The following is a 22,504-nucleotide window of genomic DNA, read 5'->3' on the forward strand; positions in this document are numbered from 1 at the left end:
GTTTGTACTATGTTAAACTCCTGTACTATCAGCCACAAAAGAAATGGCACTGCTGGTACTGCACAAGTTACTTTTGCAAAGATTTTTGAGGGGACACTTCTTTTGAGGCTGATAATACAAACTCCAATATCAACACTTTTAAATGCATTCGAAAAATTAGTAAAAAGACCTAATCATAAGGCACAAGTTAAGAAAAGAGGGCATTGGGATCCCATGTTTGTGCTCACATGTTCATGTGGACATAAATTAAACAACACTCATGAGGCGTATAAAAAGCAATGCACAATAAGTGCACAAAAATACAGGCAAAAATCACATTAGATTACAGAGTCCATTGCACTATTGGTACATAAAAATACCAGAAAAAAATTACATTGTATGCGAGTGTATTGCACATTGGTTACATAAAAATACCAGACAAAAATACATAGTATAACGAGTAAATTGCACAAATGGTAAATGGAAATACCAGAAAAATAAGTACATTCTAACACTAGAGTGGTAGTTAGACACATCCACCAGCAACAATCATGAGATGGTTAAATTAAATAAAAACAAATACAGATGTTAGTACATTTGTAAAAGTATTACTGCATGACTAGACATGGTTTCACTTACTAATAAAACAGTATTCTTATTCAATGTTGTTTCACAACATATCAGGAGCAAAGGTAAAGCAGATCCATAATACAGGATAAAACTAAGCAGAATAAGTGCCTTCCATTTAAATAATCAGTCTTATGAAACATAAGAGGAGTATTCAGGCATAAGGCTTACAAAAGGTGGGAAGACTTAGGAAATTATAAAACTTAAAAGGAAAAGGAATGAAAGAATTGTCTAAAGTTCTCAAACTTGGCATTCGTTTGGCACGCAACAGTAAGTGGGAAGTGGGAGACAGATTTTGCTAACCTGCATTCAGCAAGCATCAACCTTTACAAGGTAGATTATCTCTGTGATCGAGACATAAAAGCTTAAACGGCCAAAAACTTAAAGTAGAATGTAAGATTACAATCAATATGTGCGGTGCATTAAAACAGCGGTACATAAAAATACAAATCATGCTTATGTACACTTTTGATTTGCTTCAGGCTGGAGAGGCAGAGGAAAGTCTACTTCTTCGCAAATTATATCTTGTGCTTGCAGGGCTCTGAAATAAAAGATAAACACAATGTCAAACAGAAAATATAAATCTAAGAATGCATCATGAAAACAACTAAGAGATAACGAACTTACATCACTTTTTACTTGGGTTTTTGTCCTGGCTTTGGAGCGTGCAGTCGAGGGACTCACGATGGAGATTGAAGTTTGCTCCTCAGTAGAAGTATTGACATCAGAGACATCGAGAAGATGGTCCTCTCTGATGGGCTTGAATGCTGACTGGACCGTTGGAATGCCTCTACCCATCATTCTCAGCGATGAATTAAGCCCATTTGAAGTAGGGGGTGTTTGGGGGATTGGCTTTACCACAGGAGATTCCATCAGGCTTGGAGTCACAGCTCGCTCAGACAGGGATGAGGAAGATCTTGTTAAAACTGGCCCCGACAAGGAGGAGGAAGAACTTGTCAAGATAGGCATGTATCCTAATCCATTCACTCCGTCGGTATCATCAAATATTCTTGATGGACTTGTTCCATTTAGATCCAGTTTTATTCCTGCAGAAGTTCAGTATGGCATTCAAATTAAAAGATTATTGAATATTAACACATCCATAAATAATAAAATAAATACCTTCTTTGTGTAAGTATTTCAGCAGTTGCTCATTTTGACTCTTAATTTGTTCCAGCAATTGATGCATTACCTCTTCACGGTTTCGGTAACGATACAAAGTTACCAAGAGCAGCATGGTATTTGATGCAACAGCACAACGCCGTACCAACCAAACCCACCATCTTAGTCTTTCCTAAATGAAGGGAGGAAAAATAAAACTATACACATATTTCATTACATGAACATAAAAAGAAAATGTGCTCCACAAACTGAACAGTGTGCATGGGACACTCTACCTGGAGCGTGCCTGCATGCACACCGTTTAGTTTGCAGAGCAACTGTTGATACATACGTTAATAACATCAACAGGCTGGAAAGAGGTTGGTTCTGCGCTGTCAGCCAGAAGCACATAGGATATGAAACGTTCGATAAGGCCAGCAAGAAGCAGCATTAAAAGGCCCGGTATGCGAGCACTTGCTGTTCTCTGTGCTGATGTTAAAAAGTACACAAATGCAAAACTTGGGATGTAAAATGCAATGGCATCCACCCAGGAAACTTCCCCGACAATCCAGGACTGCAGTATTGACAAATGATGGAAAACCATACTAAGTAAACGCTGCTGTTCCACAGTGGATTCTCTGCAAAAACAAGAATAGCTATGTGTAAACACAAGAATTTAAATTTTGATTTTAAAAATGTTTTGGTTATATATCTACTTACCTGAACTCGGAAAAGATGAGATTCAGGCTATCCCTCGACTCATGTAGCATGCTTCCCAGGTTAGCACCATTTTCTAAAAGCTCTCCTTGAATCGCTAGACTCTGGCGTTGGTGCATTAGGAGTTCTTCTTGAACTTGTTCAGATGCCTCAAGTTGTCGGGCAACATCAGCAGCACTTGTGGACAGCCTAAACTCATCACATAAACCAAAGGCAGTTAGAAAAATCCAGCAAAACATGTGATGAGATTCGTTTTCTTTGTCAACAAGTGGTGACTAACCTGTCGATGGTCTTCTCTGTCTCCTCATGCCACACTTGGCTCATGATGAAGAAGCACATGGACTGTGTATGAGTGAAGAATTCAGTGTAGGCGATGAACGCCCTCTCTGACATTTTGCTCAGACACAAGTCGTTGCGCTTTGCTGCAGAGTCCCCAGGAGCGCATTCATGCTTGGCCAGGCCTGCTCCTTGGAGGAAACAGTTGGCGAATCCTAAGGCAATGTCACTTTGGGTGTTGTCATTGAGATGCTGACAGCCTTGGTGCAGACTCTCAACAGCATCCTTCCAGCAGCTCCCAAAAGAAGGCATAGATGTTTTCATTTGCACCAGGTTATACTGCTGTTTACCCTCTTCCAAAAGGGACACCAATTCCCTTGGCCGGAGAGGTACACCATTTTCTTGGGATGTCACGCAACAGACAAGGAATGTCAGCACTCGGAAATCCAAAACCCAACAAGACTTCGACGTCATTTTCTGTCAATCTGTCAATCAAAACACAAACACAAACAAAGCCAGGCCGGCCTGCGTTAGTTGTGGTGATTCAAACTTGCACATATTGCCACCATTATGGGCAAAAATTTTCACTACTTTAATCTTTACAGTCTGAAAACCAACCTCAGTCGGAGGTTACCCAAAACAAAATATGTACGTTTAAATTGTCGCTTATGATTCATGTTTTGTTTTAATAGGATATCTTAAATCTGTTCAATGTCCAAGCCGTCTGCGTAGGTTGGTAGTTGTTGCCAAGCCCTGATTGGTCAGCTGCCGGGCCCCAGTGGTGGCGCGAGTTTTAAACCGTGGCGGGAATCGAGACTCCATCTCATGGGTCGTAATGTACAATCAAATCGTTTCTAAATGTTAGGAAAGGAGCTGGAGAAAAAAGACACAAGTTGTCACGTAGCTAAACTGTATTTAATATATTTAAAAGACTTAAGTTGCCTATATACCATCATGATTTACTACAGACAATACCGTTATTCCGTATGATGCTATTGAAATTACACCGAAAAGAAAAACTGGTATTTTGAGAGCACGTCTATCACTAAACAAATATCTTCGGCTGAAAGAACGGTTTTCTCCTTCTACCATCTTAAATCTATTACAGTACTCCTATCATTTTTAAGTCGATACAAGGGATCGCCGCTCGCCTTCACAAAAATCGTGCCAAAAATTATCCCCGATCCATCCAGCTACCACTCTCAATGAATCTATGGTTCAATTTGTAGATTGTACTTTTGCGGGACATTGAGCTGTTGCCTAGACTGCCAAGGGTTACTCTGAAAAGGGTTCGACGCCCGAAAGAAGTAACTCTCAAGTCTCTATTTCCTTGAAACTGCTCGACATGAGTGTCATTGTAGGTTTTCGCGCCATACCTTCAAAATGTCGTTCATTTAAAAAAGTAAAAAGGAGAAGGAAATGAAAACAATTTTGAATCATAATAAGAGCAATTACGTGCCATTATAAAACAGTCATGGAGAGTGATAGCAGATCTCAACAGTCTCTTTGAGTAATACAACCTACTTGGTGTTACAAACGGCTTCAGGTTTCGTCAGATCGTCCAACAGCCGGCGTGTTCTAGTCTCGTTCCCATCGCAACGCGAAAGGGGAGACGCTTTGCCGCAGAAATGCTTTTGTTTCACAGAAATGTTTCGAGTGGAACGTTTGATAATTGCCAGGCAAAATAAGTTTGAATATGATTGAATATGACAATCGGCCACGCTATAATACGAATCACACTTATTTGTTTATATTAACGATCATTTACGTCTTCACACAAAGTAAAGTCCTTCGAAAACTCGTACGAACGATAATCTACAAATGGCAATATCAACAATTAAATCTTGGTTCATTAGCTTTTAAGTCGTCACAAACCGAAATATAAACACGGTACATAGGCCATCTTACAAAATAATCCGCGACAAAGAACTATGATACAACAATATAAAAAGTATGCCCCTACCCAAAAGCGACTGCCGTCGACACAACGACATACTCACATCACTTGACCACAATGCCCGATTTTCCTCGACTGAGAGGTATGTACACCTTTAACTAGATCAGCTATGGTACAATCTTGCAGACGGGTGGCTGCCTAAACAGAAAGGCTTGGTCTAAGCCTAAAAAATCCAAAGCTCTTGATTTTAAAATACTGAGTAATCAGTGGCCATCTTTAGAGTAGAGCGAAATTTTCTAATCAGAAATAATAGCTAAAATCCGGAAGATTAAAATTTTCTATAATTTTCATGCTAGTCATACATAGATTTTGCTCAAGGGTGAATTTTACTGTAGCACCTGGAGTTTTATTTAAAATTTCAGCGGCACAAAATTTGACGTCTGCGACATTGGCGTATAGTCAGTGCGTCTTAATACATTAAGGCACATCCTACACGAAAGAAACCTTTATCAAAACGCAAATAGAGGTTAGAAATGTTGTGCATTTAAAAAGTGATCAAGTCCCTTAGAAACTAGTACCGTTTATGGATTTAATCAAAACAAAACTTCTCGAAGCTGCTACTGACAGAATTCTCAAATCCCAGCAATTTACCACCTTAAAACAGCGAACACGTCTAGGACAGCACATCAATTCCTATTAGCATGCCAAGAAATACAAAATGAAAAATCATTTATAATGATATGCTCCTAAGTGTGGCTGAGGACCCGAGCTGGCAGCTTGCCAGGCGACTCCAGCCATTTGCAAAGGACGCAAACGGCATTCCGTCACTTGACTGGCTCTCAACGTGGCCTCGCCATAGCACCACACCCTCTACGATGACACCTCGACCCCGCGGATTCGGTGTGCCAAGAGGGAAACATAACTAAAACACATTTTTTGGTAAGTACTTGCAACAATTTAGAAATTTCCTAGTTTTAAATATTGTCACCGTCCCTTTCCGTGCAAAGATGTACCGCACTGAAAAAAACCACCCGAACCATTGCGCAATAGTTAACACAAAAAGCCTTTTTTTAGAGTATTCCCCGCTTGGGCCATCGCGTGGCCTGTAGTCAGCAAAAGCCTCGAGTAAGGGTGATAACATGGGCAATCCCTTGCTATCACCTATCACCTCGAAACCCACGAGGATCACCAACAGTTCATTGAAACAATCACGAAGCACATACCAAACAAGAAACACACCTCACCTGTGACCTGTACCGGTTTTCCCTATTCGCGTGTACTACAGAGATCCCGAAAGGAGTTCCAAATTCTATTTAAAAAAAATGAGAATCCCAGAAATTACGCGTGAATATTTTTACAACAACTGCGAAACGGCACTTTTACACACAAGTGCATTATCTATATCACACTATGCTTAAAAGACGGCATTATTATTTATTTTTTTTTAGAAAAAGCACCGTGTGCGGGTAAACACAAGTACACCCCTCCCAAGTAACACAGACTCGTGACGGCGCGGTCCATGAGGCCATGAGGCAGTGCTGGGACACTGATTAAAATCGGCCTCGACATGACCCGCATGGAAAATGGCTGCAACACAGACGGGTCCCGCGCCCTTGCGATGTGGATCAGGAGAAAATTACAAAAGGGGGTTTCCGATGTGAACGAAAACCATGACTGCTCCAAAGCAAGTCCAAACTGGGTTCAGGTGTGGTTTTGCTACTGTGCGTGAGACTAGAGGGGTGGAGGATGCGGGACAGACGCCTCGTTCGACATTGGGTGCGTCCCAGCCAGGGGCGGGTGGCAGGCGAGACGTTCGGTTTTTGACTCGATCAACTTCGGGGAAAGTCGAAACTTGGGCCACTCACACCAGGCTGGGCTCCTCGCGCCCGGCGTGCCAGCTCTGGCAGTGCCCGATGGTGAGATGCAGTCGACACAGGTCTGTCGAGCGATGGCGTGGCGGCAGGGGGAGGCCTTGACGGAGACCTGTCTCTCCGTCTTAGTTGGGCGCGCTTACCCCCCTGCCCCGAGCCATCACCCACCACAATCAAAACTACTTGACTGCTGCAACTAAAGTCAGAAGGCGGAGGAACTAAAAGAGTCAATAAGGCAGACGTTCCGGGAGCTATCCTTAAACACTAAAGATTACGAGATTAAGAATATTTGTTACGTTAATACACATTATATAATGATAATCATGATAGAGTAATAGGATACTAAATGGTTATATTTTGACACAAAGCAAAGTATTCATATGGTTATATATTGAAAACACGCTCCTTTGTGTTTGCCAACCGTTTGAGAAGTAATATAAAGCTACTTGTCCATTATTTTTTTGAATTTTTTTATAAGAGAAAGGTATCAAATCTTAAATAGGATCAACAAGCTGCGCGCCGCGGCGGCGGCCGCCCTGGTGTGTCTCGCCGTGCCTGTCGGGGAGGCGGCGGCCCTGGCGCAGTTTCGAGTGGCTAGGCGGCCAGCCCTTCAGGATCGAGCTGCCGCGCGGCTCTGCCAGTGTGGCAGACTTGCAGGACGGGCCCCGCTCCCTGTCAAGACGGGCGGCACACCGCGGCGCCAGCCATCCCTCACACCACCGTGCTAGGGTGCACCTACGACACACACACACACGCACACACACATCGCTAGAGTAGGATAGATAAAACGTGCGCACACTAGGATGAATAATGGTGGACTATATATGTGTCTCCCGCGGGGAAGGACTGCCTTATAGACTGAGTGGAGGCCGGCCGGGCGGGGCTCGGTGGCGGTGGAGCAGTGTGCCGCCTCGGGGGGGCGCCCCCGCCGCAGGGACCGCCTCAGGGCTCAGGTTCGACGGCGAGCCTGCCGGAGCGCGTCTTCCTCGAGGCTGGCTGGCTGGCCGGTTGACATGGCCGCCATGCTCCGGGAGTCCCTCGCCCGGCTCGGCACTACGATCACGGTCGCGAGGTTTCAAAGTCACGAGACTACCCGCCGATGGGCGTCGTACGGCCAGGCTGGCGACTTTGCCGAAAGCGAAGAGGGAAAGGGCGTTTAGCGCGACTGTACGCGCCGCCCTCTACGAAAGCGGTGCGACTGCGTTGGCACGGCTGCCTCGGACTGCCTCGAACTGGCGCGGCACAGCGGACCCAAGTCGCGCAGCTGGTCGCGAGGGCGTCTCTCCCGCACTGAGTTTGGCACACCTAGTGGTCGCTGGGGCACTGGTAGAACCCAAGCGCAGTGGCGCGCTTCAACCAAGCATGCAGAAGACTTTACAGTTCTACCAGTGCAGGAAGCCTGGACCGCGAGAAAGCGGGACCGACAACGAAAAGGGAGGGGGATCCACATCACGGAGACGCGCGGGAGTTGCCGTCGCAGGGGTCAGTCTGTCAGTCACATTGCACACTGACTCCGTCGAGCTCACACCCCTTCTGACGTTCTGTGTTACTTGATTGTTCCTTGCATTGTGCTCATAATAGTCTTCACAACCAATCCTTTGATACAGTTTAAAGGTACATAGTCCGACTTATACATACAAAAGAAACATTAAATTTAAAGGCCAAATGTGTTACAAGTATCCAAAATGGGAGTATTTTTTCGTAAACGGCTCGTCCACCTTACAGCTTTCCCTGCAACACACAAAATCGGGGTTAACTCTAAATCAGCACCTCAGCAAAAACCAAGTTTAAAAGAAGTCAATTCGATAGGAACTTTTGAACAATAGAGGTCGGTTCATTGCAACGAACCTCGCGCATTCACGCGCAGCCTAACCTTTCACTACAAAATAGGTGGCGGGCCGAGAGCTACAGTGGACACTCACTCGTCTTCCCAGGGGCATATCTCGTTGGCCTTGCCCTCCGTGGAAGACCCCCGCTCCACCGAGGCCCTGTCCTCGCTCTTGCTGGTGGCGAGCGGGGGGCCGCCCTGGCGCGCGCCTCGCGAGCTGCTGCAGGCCGCGCTAGGGCATGCCGAGGAGGACGGGCCTGGGGAGGGCGCCGTCGACGGCCCGGCCGACGGCGAGGGCGGCGCCGTGCTCTCGTCCTCCTGCTGCGCCAGGGGCGCCACGAGCGTGCCGTCCTGGACGCGGTCCTGGACGCGGTCCTGGGCGCGGTCCTGGGCGCCGTCCTCGGCGGGCTGCTCGGCGGATGGCTGGCGCTGGACGCCGCCGGGAGACTCAGCCTCGGCCGCGGTCGGGGCCACCGCCGTCCGCGGGGACGCGGCGGCAGCAGTCTCGTCGCTATTGTCAAAGGTGTCGTCCACCACCGAGCTCACACTGATGAGCGGGGTGGCCGACGACGAAGATTTCTTTCGCACGCCTTTCTTACTAGTCCTGGCGGCTGCTGCACAGTGGGAGGGGTCCGCCGCGCACGCCGCGCACGCCGCGCCCGCCAGCGCCGGCTGCTTCTTGCTCTTCTTGTGCCGGGAAAGCTCCGGCCCCGTCTGCTGCGCGCGGTCCTCGAACTTGGTTTCGCGCGACTCTTTGGCGACCGCGCTGGCGGGGCTGGCGGGGCTGGCGGGGCCGGCGTCGCAGGCCGGCTGCTCGGCCGCGGCCTTGGCCTCGGCGGCCTCCTCCTCCGTGTTCGCTGTCGGTGGGGGTGGGGTGGGGGCGGGGGCAGGGGTGGGGGTTGCGGGGGTGGGGCTGGCGAGGGGCTCTGCGGGCTCCTCCGCTAAGGATCGCGACAGGGGTGCCGTCGCAGAGTCGAAGGAGCGTTGCGGCGTGGCCAGGTCCTCGGTGGACGAGACGGACGGCCGGGGTGCCGGGGTGGTCGCCGACGAGGGTGCTGAGGACGGCGCCGACGAGGGCGCCGACGTTGCCGACGACGCCGCCGCCGCGGTGGCCGAGGCGGCCGCCGCCGCCAGCACGGACGGCGTCACCAGGGACTCCGACGCGCGCCTCGTGTCGCGCTGGCCCGCCATCAGGCGCTTGCCGTCGGAGGACGGCCCCGGGCTGCCGGTGACGCTGTGCTGCTGCACGCAGCACGACTTGCGCAGCCTCTCCGACACCTGCAGCACGCACGCGTTGAGGGCACGCCCGGAAGCATGTTCAAGAAGGAAGCGAAGGACGAGTTGGCCGGCACACTCGAAGAGTGTAGTCGACGTCCTCGGTCCGAGGCTGAACTATAGAGTAAGCTGCTCACCCTCACCTCCGCGATGGCGATGGAGATGTCCGAGGACGATCCCCCGAGTCCAGCTGGGAGGAGTTCTTCCTAGAGATGCGGCCGGGGCCGGGGCCGGGCTGGGCGGGCTGCTCCGGGGCCAGGGCCTTGGGGGGGCCCGCGTCCCAGGGGCAAACGTCATCGGCCTGGCTCCTGCCCGCGCCCTGGCCGCCCTGGCCGCCCTGGCCCTCGTCTGAGGAGCCGCCGGGAGGGTCCCTGTGAGCACACCACACGCCGGAGTCAGCAAACACGTCTTTAGTTTCTCGGAAGGCCATGAAATGAATCTACGGTTCTGTCGTTGAGTGTTTTTGTTGTTGTTTGCGAAATTTTATACCACATGCCACGTCTTTTTTTAAAATTTGGAGCGTAGAGTAAGGACTCGAACAAGGGTAACATTTCGGTAGCGCTTCGCACAGTCAAGGTGAGCAACGAAGAAGCCTACCAACGCTAATACAAATTATAAAGAAAACCAAAGAGGGCATATATAATATAGAGATACAGCTGAGCTACCGATATGATACCAAAAGAATACATGATGCAAAAGAAACAACAACAAAAGGTTTTACAAAAATAAGAATCGGCGTTCGGGAATTCCCGTGACAAAAATCTTTTGAATTATTGTATCGGGAATGCCCGACACTTTGGTACACACACCATGCAGAGAAGTGAAAACTGTAATACATTCGTGAAATTATGTCGTGCGCCCAAACTACCACCAGTTTAAGTGACACATCGAGAAGGTAAAGTTCCAACACTATCGACACACAGTGCAGTAGAGGTGGCCTGCTGGGAACAATCATTGGGCTGGTTTCGTAAAAAACGTCACAACCGATTTTCTTTATATTTTAAAAACAAAAATAAAAATTATAAATGGCGAAAGATTTGGAATAAAAGGTTGTGATATTTTGTCCGAAACAATGTTGGTTTGGAAATTGAGAGATTTGGGAAATCTGTCTAAGCGCGGGAAACTGGGAAACTGAACAACGCTGCACACCGAGGGAAACTCAGTCGCGTTTAGCTGTCGAACAGGAACGCCTTCGACTAGTAATTCGGTTTCTGGGTAAAATTTAGTGGACTAGTGTTTCCCTCAGTGTGTGAGCGGTATCTACACTGGATAGGAGGGGAGTCAAATACCAACACACACAGCAAATAAGACAGAGAAAAGGGTCACCCTCGAAAGACCTAGGCGAAAGAAAAAAATGCACTTACAGACTTGACCAAATCGCTGGCGACACTGGGGAATGGCTTGGTAGATCTCCCCTGAAATGTCAGGCATGTGTTAGGTGCATGGTGCGTGAGATGGGTGGCTAGGACATGAACGGAGAACCTCTACAGCGTCAGTGTAAAGCAGTGCATGGCGAAAACCGACTGCTTTCGTTCCGGGGTTGAACCGCAGGTTCAAATCCCAACAAAAGCCATTTTTTTCGACTCAATTCCTTACACTGAACTTGGGTGCGTCTGTGTCAGACCGTACTGGTGCATACTGTTGTACCTCCTCTACCGCTACGGGTGAACAAAAGTACACTAGTTCGGACCGCAGTCAACTCAATCGGTTTAGTTAGACAGTTTTATTTAAAATGTTACGGCAAAAATCATGATTTATTTAACGATTGGTTTAATATGTGGGTGGCTGGGGGCACCGACCTGTACGGGATGTCGCTGAGGTTGGACTGCGAGTGGCTGTGGCTGACCGTTCTGCCCAGCTCCTTGTCTCTGACTCCGGCCACGGCCAGTTCGTGGGCCGAACCACTCAGCGAACGGTCGCTCCCTCGCCGACGGCCCGCCAAAGAACCCTGCGGACACACATTCACGTTCAAAAAACAAAGTCAGAGAAAAAATAATATAACGGTCGAGGAAACACCAGGTAGCTCGAGCGAGGCAGGATAGACAGTCTTAAAATTAACAAATGCTGTCGCTCTCGAAAGAAATGATGAGTCAGACGACACCCTAAGTGATGCTGAGCATGAGCATTTCTTTTGAGAGAGAAGGTACAGTGTAGTCGCTGTGCCACCTGGAGTTCGAAAAAAAAAATAAATAAATGATGGACTCGTAGTGCTCGAGGAAAGTGGAAGCAGCCAGTGCATTGCGAACAAAATGAATGAATAGAGAATGATTGCGAAGCCGTGCGAGCGTCTAACCTGCGGTACCTGCTGCGACAGCGACGCTGCGGTGGACTGCTGCTGCTGCAGCAACGCCTGGGGCTGGTTCGCTGGCTTTTTCTTTCCCGGACCGCCGAAGTTGAAAAACCTGCGCCAGGAGAGGAACACTCAGCACATTATACGTTTTACGGGGAAAGTCCCCACCAAAACTTTGTGAAGTCACGTTGAAAAGTTATAGCGTGACTTGTGAGTTACCGCTATTTTAAGCATGCCCTGTCTGACGTGCTGTTGGATTGCTGAAGTGTGACTCTTTCACATTCATTTTTCCGAAACGGCATGTGAAGTCAGGAAATTAAAGTGTAGTGTCCGTGTCCGTGGAGAGCACCCGCCGCTCTCGCGCGGCCAGCGGGCAGCCTACCTCCACGGCGCTCCCCGGCGCGCTCCACAGCGGACCAGGCCCACTGTGCGGCCTGGCAGTGGACGTACCGTTTCTTGGCGCTGGGCTGCACCCCGGCCGCCAGCAGCTGCTTGTACATCTCGGAGCGGCGGAAGCGCGGGTAGCAGTCCTTCTTGAGCAGCAGGGCGTACACGTGGTCGGCGGCGGGGTCGAAGGTGAACCGCGACGGCGTCCTCAGCTCCTGCTGCGTCCGCTCCATCGTCTTGCCGTCGATGTTGACCTCGCACGGCGCGCCCGGCGCGAGGAACTCGCTGCGAGAGGGGCGGGCGACGTTAGAATCATTCGGGGGGGAGGCACGCGGTAAAAATACTTTGTCATCGACTCCGTTGAATTCGATTGCCAACAAAGTCTTTTCTTCCATTCATGCCCGAAAACAATCGAAAGTATGAAGTTCTCCTCGTGGATGCAGCCTAAGCTATCTTCCCCAAAGCATCCTGGGAGGACAGACCTCCCCCCTCCCAAACCCAAGCCGCCTCTGGTTCAACTCCCGAAACGGCTCCGCTTCGCTCCCAACAAATCAAGCGAACGTTTCATTTTGCTGTCACGTGCCTCGAGTCCCCTTCTCGTCAATATTAAGGCAACGGTCGCGGCGATTCCCAGTGGACGTGCCGCGGGAAGTGGGGGGGGGGGGGGGGGTCAGGTCGAGACCCTGAAAGGTTGCCAGCTAACGATACATCAATCCACAGAGTAAACAAACTCTCGGCAAGTGCCCTTTGCCTCCACAGCTGCGCACTGACTAACCCCCACCCCACCCGCCCTGACCGCCGCCACCGCACCAAGTTCTCCCCCATCGAGGTCGCACGGCTAAAACTGTCAAATCAACTTTGCGGGGCCAGCGTCCCAACCAACCAAAAAAAAAATGAAGCAGGGGGCAAAAAATGAAGAGCTAATTCGTCGAGCTGCTGCCGGTGAGTGAAACAAGCCCGAGGCACTTAATCATCATCGAGGCGGCGGAGGCCGGCAGGCTGCCAAGGCCAGCGAGCGGGGCGGAACTCACTTGAAGATCTCCTTGACTTTCTGCGGGATCTCCTTCTGCGAACTGCGCCGTAGGTCGTTGACGGCCAACCAGAACCGGATGTTTTCGTGGCTGTATTCCTTCCGCAGGTAGTTGGTGAACTCTTGGAGACCTGGAAGCGAGGAGCGGGTCAGTAGGGTCAAGTGCACAGTGGGCCAGAAGGCCGCTGGGGGTGGTCAAAATCCCGGACGTGGTTTGAGCTCCAGAGTCGCTAAATGGGACTCGAACCGAACGTGCGACCCCACCAATGGATTGCTCTCCGAACGAAGATTCCATTGGTGGGGTCACACGTTCGGTTCGAGTCCCATTTAGCGACTCTGGAGCTCAAAACGCGTCTAGAATTTTGGCCGCCTCCACCGGTCTTCTGGCCCACTGTGCAGCGTGTTTGCTCTCCCTTTATAAATTGTTGTTACTTTTACTGTGACACTGTACACGGAGCGACTCAGGCAAAATTTTAACGCCCTTCCAAAGACACTGCCTCATCACACCCTTGAAGGGCGTGTTTCACCAGTGTAGTGTCGCTCGAGCTTTGCTCACCCGTCGGGTCGCAGACCAGTTCCTCCATGCTGATGGCCCATCGCCGCACCCGCTTCTCCGTTGGGATTTCCACGCTGCAACACAAACAAAACTCAAGTTGGAGAGCGAGCGAGACAGAGACAAACCCTGCGGGGTGGGGGCGGGGCGGGCAGGGCGGGCAGAACCCGCCGCCTCGGCTGCTTTTAGGGGGCGGTACCGCGGGGCGTGGGCGGGGGCTGTGGGCGATGTGGGCTGTGGAGGCACGCCAGCAGGAGCTGTGGTGTAGGGCTGTTGTGCCCCTCCTAGAAGCTGGGGGCTGGCCCGCTGCACCGAACCAAAGGTGGTGGCCGCAGAGGGCCCGCCGGAGGAGGTTCGTCCGGGGCGGGTCCGCACGGGAGGCTTGCCAGAAAGAGTCCAGTTTCGGAGTCCAGTTTCAGAGCACCGAGAGTGCTGTGCATTCCGGGGGCTATTCCCAGGGCCTTCAGCAGGCCGTCCGAAGGGGAGGGTGCGAGAGGGACACAGCGACATGCTCCAAAGTCTTTCGCAGGGGCGGCTGGTCAGGGGGTCAGAAAACGTCAGAACGAGGCCACCGGGGCCAGCGGCAAGCCGCTACGTCGTTTCTGGGCTCCTGGATGGGGACGGGCCGTGGTGGGACGGGCTGTTGCAGGTGTGGCTGGCACACCGTCAGAGCCTGATAGCCGCCTTGATGTGGAGACGGGGCCTGTACAGTGTATCTGCAAGGCAAAGCGCGGCGGAAAAGGGAGGGGGAGGGGGTCACTGCCAAACAACGGGGCCTCCGTATTCATTCGAAGCAAGCCAAGAGCCACGCACTGCAGGGCCGGCTGTGCACTGTCGCGGAGTATAACGCTCTTTGAAAGCGCCGCCGAAAAGGAAGAGGGGGGGAGGGGAGGGAGACTGTGGGAAAGAATGCGCCTGGGAAGAGGTAGTAGTAGAAGAAGAAGAAGAAGAAGAAGAAGAAGAGGGAGGAGGAGGAGAGGTACAGGGAGAGTGCGTCTGCGGTATTAGCATTTCAAATGGGCAGCCCGGTGGCCGCCGCCGTGCCTTGCCGTGCCACGCCTTGCCTTTCTTTAGATGACGTCGGCGCGCCGGCTCCGCCACCCCCTCCCCTTTCACACCTCCCCCTCCACCGTGGCGAGGCTTTCACGCGCCGCCCCGCGCCGCCCCGCCCCCTCGCTCTACTCGCCTCTCGGAGCGGCCCCGCTGCCGCGCTGGTGGCGGCGCTACTTACATGGGACTGTTGAGCAGCCAGAAGGTGGGGTCCTCGCTGACCCAGGGGTTGGAAGGCTGCGGCGGCGTGGTCAGTGGGTCCCACTCGCAGAACAGGTCGCAGTAGGTCATCAGCGACTCCAGCGCCACGGACATCTTGATGCGCGTCCGGTCCATGCACCGTCGGAGGAAATCCACCTGAAGAAGGCGTGTCCGTTACACTGTTAGGAATTTGTTTTTGACATTCCCAGACGATTTTGCTAGGAGAAAAAAATAGCCTCTGATGTTTGGAAAACTCCAAAACCTTCTCCGGCATGAGAGGCGAGTCCACTCGCAAGAAGATGTTTATTCCCGGTGTGGGTCCGGCCCCAGGCACCGAGCTACAGAGGTCTCCTCTTTCAAGGAGTTGCGACGCTCGTTGCCATTACGCGACGGTTTTCCAAGAAGCGGGTGGAATGCCCCCTTCACAGTGGGCCAGAAGACCGATGAAGGCGGCTAAAACTCTAGACGCGTTTTGAGCTCCAGAGCCGCTAAATGGGACTCGAACCGGGTGAGTGACCCCACCATTGGATTCCTCGTTCCGAGGGCAATCCATTGGTGGGGTCACACGTTCGGTTCGAGCCTCCTTACCTCTCTCTGTACGTCCTCCAGGCTCCGCTTCTTGGGTTTGCTGCTCCTGCTGCGACTGGGCACGGGCACGTACTCCAGCGAGTTGAGGAAGCCGGGAGGAGGCCTGTTCACTCTCCAAAAGGCGCGCTCTTGCGAGTCCAACACGATCTTGTCACACTTCTTCATGCCTTTCGCCTTTCGAACCTGCAAAGCGAACGACATCCGTTCATATTGTGGCAACCAGCACCCGGAAAAGTTAACCAAGACAATGAGGGTGCTGTAGAGTTCAGAATGATTTTGCTCAGCTTTACAATAAAATGCAGTTTTTACATTCATTACAATGCCTTTGTTTTCTTCGTCGGCCTTTTACTGTGTAGTTTCAGAGGATGATTGAGATTTGAATAGTGCATCAGAAACGAATCAACAAGTTGTGCGGAGCTGATCCGACGAGCGATTTCTTTCTGGGTTTGTGCCAAGCTGGCAGTGTGCTCACCTGTTCGTCTGCTTGCAACACGATACACTCCCACTTGTTTTGTAGATTCTTCTTGAGACTCGCCAGTGCCTCCTGCAAGCCAAAGAAGTTACCAGGGTGAAACTTAGTAATTACAGTTGGCGGTGTTGTGAACCTTGGTTCCTCAAGCTGTGTTGCCGCCACAAAAAACAAACAAACAAAAACAAAAAAAAGATCGTACCATTTCGTAGTCCTCCAGGCCGTGCCGCTGCTTGTTGCGTAACGTTCTCTTCACCAGGTAGATGGCGTACTCCACGTTGTCCGGGGTCTTGTTGGACTGCCACGGCCAGTACAGCGGCGTCTGCAAAAGCGTGGCAATGCCATTATGCATTTATCGAACCGACGTCCCAGGGACATGAGCCAGGCACGCGCCTGGGAGGCTAAGAAGGAGAGGGAGTCTGTGGTTGACCAGGAGTCCAATAGTCAAGTAGTCTTGGATTAACCAACCATGTAGCCTAGAACTCTACTGATCCAGGAACCTATTATTCAGTCTTAGGTGTAACCAAAGACCAGTACTCACTTGGAACCGGTACAGAGAGCTGTCATCCTTCACGACCAGGTTTTTGGTGTCGCTCACGGGAAAGAAATACCCGTACTGGCACAGCAAGTTTCCGATGTGCAAAGCCTCTACTGCGAACACCCGGCAAAAGAGAAACACCAGATTAACCCTCATTTCCGCTCTAACGTCGGGCTAGCTTCACCGTGAGAACAGGAATAGTCTACGAGTAAGGAAGCCGAAAAGAAACCTCGCCAAAACTACGAAAAGAAATGATAATAATACGACAGTAAAGTTAGTGAAGGGAAAAGAACGAGCTATACCCTTGGCTATACCTGACTCTTCGATGTTCAACCGGTCCATCAACCACTCAATCAGATCGTAACCTGCGATCAGAAACACATAACAAATACCACAAAAAACAAGGACAAAATTTATCACTCTAAAAGCATTAATTTACCACTCACCCATAAATGCGGAAGGTATTGAAGTAAGAAAAAGTTTTTGGCAGCGTACTGGCACCCCTGTTTCTGGATCCTGCATCTCCCGAACCAGCCCCTCCATCTGTCGACAAAAAAAACAGAACGGCGGATTTAGCCATGCAGCGCGACACAAGGGGAATGTCCAGGGGGGTCGGTTGACCCTTTCTCATAAATACTCCTGTGGGGTAAACGAGGTCACAGTGCAGGTACACGTGGCCGAGCAAGGCATCGAGGAACCTCAACATAACTAAAATCGGTCACTAAAATCCTCCCCAAAAAATATGACAAATTTATGATGAATATGATTGCCGCAAGCCAGCGGCCCCCTCTCTCATTTCTCCCCGAGGCAAACCCAAATCGCCCCATCCCGAAAAGAAATAAAAAATGGAAAGCAACAAAAAGAATTGAGGCCTTGTAGCGATCTTTCCCCTTGCTTTGTCCCCGTAGGCACGTGCAGGCCGTGCCCGGGCCGTGCCCGCGCGGCCCGAAGTTCCCGCCGTATCTCCGAGTCTGGAGGCGAACGTAGAAAAACTTTCCCCCTTTCGCAGAGTCGTGCGGTGGCGGATCACAGTGGGCCGGAAGGCCGGTGGAGGCGGTCAAAATCCCGGACGCGTTTTGAGCTCCAGAGTCGCTCAATGGGGCTCGAAACGAACGTGTGACCCCACCAATGGATTGCGCTTCGAACTAGGAATCAATTGGTGGGGTCACGCGCTCGGTTCGAAGCCTGTTTAGCGACTCTGGAGCTCAAAACGCGTCTAGAGTTTTGGCCGCCTCCACCGGTCCTCTGGCCCACTGTGCGGATCCAGAGCCGGCCTGGGAGGGGGCTGCCTGTCTCCAAGCCGAGCCGGGCCTGTCGCTGTCGGGCAGGGGAGGGGGAAGGGAGGTGTCCTGCCTCACTGGCCGGTGTAAACAAGGATCGAGCAACCACGGGACTGCTCCCCGCCTCCCCGTCCACGCAGTCTGCACACAGTGTGCCCCACAGTGTGCCCCACAGTGTGCCACACACAACCTGGGTGGAGCCACGAGGCGGGGCGGCGCGGCCCCGCGCTGTTTAATCCGGAACTTGGAGCAGGGCTTGCACTATAAGCCAAGCCGCCGTCAAGTGTAGTGGCGCGGCGTGGCGGCGTGGCGCCCTGACCCGGGGAACATCGCGCAGCCAAGCAGCGCGCCGTCCTCCAGCACCTCCTTCAGGACCTCCTTCAGGACGCCTCGCGATTGGTTCCACACCACGGGCCGCTATCTCTCACCGGCAGCGGGATTTTCCCCGCGCCACGCAGGTATCTCGAGCGCGCACACACAGCAGTCAATTTGTTTTTAGCTGGATGAATTCAGTGGGTGTGGTGGTGTGGCGGTGGAGTGCAGCCCTTGTGTGTGTGTGGGTGGGTAGGTGGGTTACAGGTGCGTGAGCGTGGGGGTTGCTTTTTGAGCGGAGCAGAAGGCCGCGGGGCGGCGGGACAGCCACCTGGCGACAGTCCCAGGGCCCTGTGTGTGACTGACTGACTGACCACCCCACGCCCTCCACGCCTCCTCACACTGGCGGGGCGGGCCCAAACCAACGCCCCGCGACAACGCCGAGAAATAAAAGAAAAAGAGTAAAAACTCTGCGCTAAACTCTGGGAAAAATGTTTCGGCCCGAGCATTTTCCAGCGTGCGGGTTTAACGAAAGGGGCGTGTGGCGCCAAATGTGCGGCACGCTGTAAGTTGCGTGCGCGCCGCCCGGCCCCGCCCCTCCACTCTTTGTTCAGTGCTCGTCGCGCGCTTTTCCGCGAAACGAAAAAAAAAAAGGAAATTCCCTGCCAGTGTATGTGCCTCCGCTTACGTGAGTCGAGAGAGAAGGCTGCGGTTTTTTGTTGTTTGTTTTTGGTATTTAACTCTTTTTTTTCATATTTTACTTTCATCTCTCGCCGTAGTGCCCGCGCGCGTTGCGCGTTCGCAGGGAAAACAGAGACGGAAGCAACGCGGCCGGGCCGCGCCGAATCAAATTCTAAATGATTGATCGTGGGAATATTGATGGCTCGTGCCAGGGCTGGCTGCATATACAGAGCTGCCTGCCTGCTCCGCCTGCCCGCCTGCCTGCCTGCCTGCCTGCCTGCCTGAGGGATGGAGCTCAGAGTGGCTGGCTTGATAGGGTCGCGTCCCGCATAGCAGCGTGCCTGCCATAATTTTCGTCATTTTGCGTCCGTCCGTCCGCTGCATGCTCCAGGCTGGTGGGTCCCGGTGCATCTGACCGGACCAATGCAGACAGTTTGTCTTCCCGGGCAAACGTGTCGAGGGCGCATAAATTGAAGTGCCAGCGGCACTGGAGATAGCCGCCGGCATGCTTGCCTGTCCGTCCGTCCGCCTGTCTGTCCGCCCGTCCGCCCGCTCGCGTGCGAACGTCCGTCTCCGTTCCACCCTCAATCCACTTCGATGGACAGACAGAGACGGAGCGAGCGAGCGCGCCCTGCGTGCCGCCCTCCGCATTCCGGGCCACAGAGAGAGAGAGAGAGAGAGAGAGAGAGAGAGAGAGAGAGAGAGAGAGAGAGAGAGAGAGAGAGAGGGTGAGCTAGCGCCCGACGGAGCGAGGCTAGTCCACCCGCACGACGGGCGTGCCCGGCGCGGCCGCGCGTTGCCTACCTGCCGGGCGGTCCGCCGCTTCGCTACGCCGCGCCGCTCCGTTGGCGCGCGCCGTAGCGTTGCGTTCCCTGTTGTTCGTTGTTGTTTCGTTGCTCGCTCTGCGCGTTGCTCGCTCGGCGCGGTGTGGCAGTGAGCGCCATTCGTCCCACTCACCCGCTGGCGCGCTGGCCTCGCGCTGCCTCGGGCTTTCGCACTCCGTCCTGTCCAGCCCGGCAGAGCGGCAGAGCGGCGCCCAGCACACAGGCCTTTCCGCATCGCGTCCAACTCATCCCCGCGAGTGGCCGCGCCGGGCGTTTGCCTCGCCCCGTCCCGTCCGCCCCCTCTGCATATTTCCGACAGTGTGCGCCCCGGATGAATAATGTTTGATTGTATGAAGGGTGCGCCCGCTACTAATGAAAGTTTTGATGTGCTCCCTCGGGTGCAATTCTCGTCCGTCCGTCGTCTGTCTGTCCGTCCGTCCGCGTGTCTGGCCTGCCGCCTGTTTCGGCTGCATGCCGTCGGGACGCACGTGAAGGAGGATGGTGTGTGTCTGAGCCAGAGGCCGTGCCGTGCCGGCTGGGTCGGAGGGGGAAGGGGTAGGAGGGGCACAGCTGCGAGCAGTGGCGTACCGTTACCCCGCCGACCCTTTTGCCAACCCATTCTCCACACCCCTCCACTGCCACCGCTGCCTCACAGCTGCTCCACTTTGGTGGAGCAGGGACCACACACATACCAACACAGCGCACACCAACACAACAAAGCTAGCTGGCTAGTGTTTCTCTCCCTCTCGCTCCGGCATGGGGTTGGTCTCCCCCGTACTCAGAGCGTTTTATTTATCGCAGGACAAATTTAACCGGCGCACCTCGCCCGGCCACATGTTTCACACACGCACACACACACACACACACACACACACGATTTTAAATACATGTGAGGATAAATAAAAAAGAAAGGTTCCATTATATCCAGCCATGCGGCTAGGCACAGCGGCGGATAGTGGAGGAAATGACTTCTCTAAATTTTCTCGTGGAACTGCTGTCTCTTCGAACCCTTTTATTATTTTTCCGTTCGTCTGTCCGCCGGTGTCCTTTTTCCTTTCCGATACTTCTCGCTGGCGCGGTTTGTTGGGTGGGGTCGTCCTGCCGCCGCCTGCCGCCGCCTGCCGCCGCCGTCATGACACTTTTGAAATTACTTTCCAAGACGCTCTCTCGCTGTCGGAGTGTCGGAGTGCGAGGCGGTGACCATGCGAGGAATGCGGACCCCGCACCGGCCCGCCACTTTCGAGACCAGTCCATCTCCGGGCGCAGACTCGGACCGAGACCCAGATCCAGACAGACCCAGACCAGCCAGACCCAGACCCACCCAGACAGACCCAGACCCAGCGACCCAGACAGACCCAGAACCATGGCGCCGTGCCTAGTCGCCGTTCTCGCCGGATTCAGAAAGAGCTGAGTGCTTAAACTTCCGCAATCATACACGGCATCCAGCGACATCGCGAGGCGGAAAGGGGGGGGGGAGGCGCCTGCCTGCTTCTGGGGGAGAGGCTCGGTCTGTCCTCAGCATTTCTACAGCAGTCAGCCCCCCGACGCCTTTGTTAGCCGAATGCCCCACTGGTTATACGACTTCTCTCTCTACGCCCACGCCCCTGATTCCACACTCTGTGTGTGTGTGTGTGTGTGTGAGAGAGAGAGAGAGAGAGAGAGAGAGAGAGAGAGAGAGAGAGAGAGGCCCGACGTGTTTCGTGTTTTGTGCTCCGGTATGAAAGATTTATAAATCTATGGCGGGGTGGTGTGGTGGTGGTCCAGGTGTGCAGAACAAGGCATACCATTATGCGGCGCGCCATAAATGCAGATTCCGCAAACGCGCCGCTGCGGCAACCAGTGGCGGCACTGTGAGGCGCCAAGGAAGCAGTGTTGCCACACATAGGGAGACAAAAGTTGCCGCGGTGCACCGGCCCGGAAAGGGTTGCCAACCTCATCCCCTTCGGCGAGCATCCCCTGGAGAGCAAAGTCCAGATATTGCCCAGTGTTGGCAACTTTCGACACTGGCGCATCCTGGGAATTTTTGCCTTCTGATGTGGCAACCCTGGCGCCAGGGCGGACGCGGCGCGTTCCGAAACGAAGCGAGACGGACAAATTGGCCCTTGTTGCGAGTGGGGCGGGCCGGGGCGGGGCGCACAGTGGGCCAGAAGACCGGTGGAGGCGGCCAAAACTCTAGGCGCGTTTTGAGCTCCAGAGTCGCTAAATGGTACTCGAATCGAACGTGTGACCCCACCAATGGATTCCTCGTTCGGAGAGCAATCCATTGGTGGGGTCACTCGTTCGGTTCGAGTCCCATTCGGCGACTCTGGAGCTCAAAACGCGTCGAGAGTTTTGGCCGCCCCACTGTGGGGCGGGGCAACGCGGAGGGACGCGGAGAGAGACGCGCGGATTGCGGATTGTTAATCACCTCTTGTTCGTTGTCGATTTCCCTTCGCCTTCCTCTGCACTTCCGCCACGCTTCCGCGCAGACAGTGCGGCTCATTTCCGGCGTTGCCATGCTCTTCGGCCCTCGTCCCTCCGGCCCTTCGGCCCCTGCCTCCCTTCGGCCCTTCGGCCCTCGTCCCTCCGGCCCTTCGGCCCTGCCTCCCTCCGGCCCTTCGGCCCTGCCTCCCTTCGGCCCTTCGGCCCTGCTCTCCGGACGAGGAATCCATTGGTGGGGTCACGCGTTCGGTTCGAGTCCTGTTTGGCGACTCTGTAGCTCAAAACGCGTCTCGACTTTTGTCCGCCCCC

At 53.1% G+C, this 22,504-nt stretch overlaps 2 protein-coding genes across 3 annotated transcripts in view; both read right to left on the reverse strand.

Annotated features, from left to right (window-relative positions):
- Positions 1–129: 129 nt before the first annotated feature.
- Positions 130–8,532, reverse strand: LOC117651555. 2 transcript variants are annotated; one of them, XM_034395663.1, is made up of 7 exons: positions 8,391–8,532; positions 2,705–8,199; positions 2,428–2,613; positions 2,060–2,345; positions 1,729–1,900; positions 1,234–1,652; positions 130–1,147 (listed from the first exon to the last, which is right to left on the reverse strand). In XM_034395663.1, the coding sequence occupies exons 2-7, from the start codon at positions 3,172–3,174 to the stop codon at positions 1,085–1,087; spliced, it is 1,596 nt and encodes a 531-aa protein (XP_034251554.1). In that variant the 5' UTR covers positions 3,175–8,199; positions 8,391–8,532; the 3' UTR covers positions 130–1,084. The 2 variants fall into 2 exon arrangements, with proteins under 2 accessions (XP_034251554.1, XP_034251555.1); XM_034395664.1 differs by having other exon boundaries at positions 8,342–8,474.
- Positions 8,015–22,504, reverse strand: part of LOC117651992 (regulator of G-protein signaling 7) — a 31,216-nt gene continuing 16,726 nt past the window's right edge. The window contains 16 exon segments of the mRNA XM_034396617.1: positions 8,015–8,095; positions 9,709–9,755; positions 9,758–9,942; positions 10,936–10,986; positions 11,371–11,519; positions 11,865–11,973; positions 12,312–12,533; positions 13,280–13,409; positions 13,835–13,908; positions 15,063–15,238; positions 15,671–15,853; positions 16,143–16,214; positions 16,342–16,461; positions 16,681–16,790; positions 16,992–17,042; positions 17,124–17,220. Coding sequence (XP_034252508.1) covers positions 8,015–8,095; positions 9,709–9,755; positions 9,758–9,942; positions 10,936–10,986; positions 11,371–11,519; positions 11,865–11,973; positions 12,312–12,533; positions 13,280–13,409; positions 13,835–13,908; positions 15,063–15,238; positions 15,671–15,853; positions 16,143–16,214; positions 16,342–16,461; positions 16,681–16,790; positions 16,992–17,042; positions 17,124–17,220 — 1,857 coding nt within the window.

This window comes from Thrips palmi, unplaced genomic scaffold, assembly GCF_012932325.1.
Source record: "Thrips palmi isolate BJ-2018 unplaced genomic scaffold, TpBJ-2018v1 HiC_scaffold_6, whole genome shotgun sequence".
Classification (NCBI taxonomy): domain Eukaryota; kingdom Metazoa; phylum Arthropoda; class Insecta; order Thysanoptera; family Thripidae; genus Thrips; species Thrips palmi.

Excerpts from the sequence above, each read along its gene's own strand:
- LOC117651555 (XM_034395663.1), bottom strand. The coding sequence starts at position 3,174 with ATGACGTCGAAGTCTTGTTGGGTTTTGGATTTCCGAGTGCTGACATTC. Across the intron at positions 2,614-2,704 it reads ACAGAGAAGACCATCGACAG|GCTGTCCACAAGTGCTGCTG; the intron begins GTTAGTCACCAC and ends TGATGAGTTTAG. Across the intron at positions 1,653-1,728 it reads GAAATACTTACACAAAGAAG|GAATAAAACTGGATCTAAAT; the intron begins GTATTTATTTTA and ends GAACTTCTGCAG.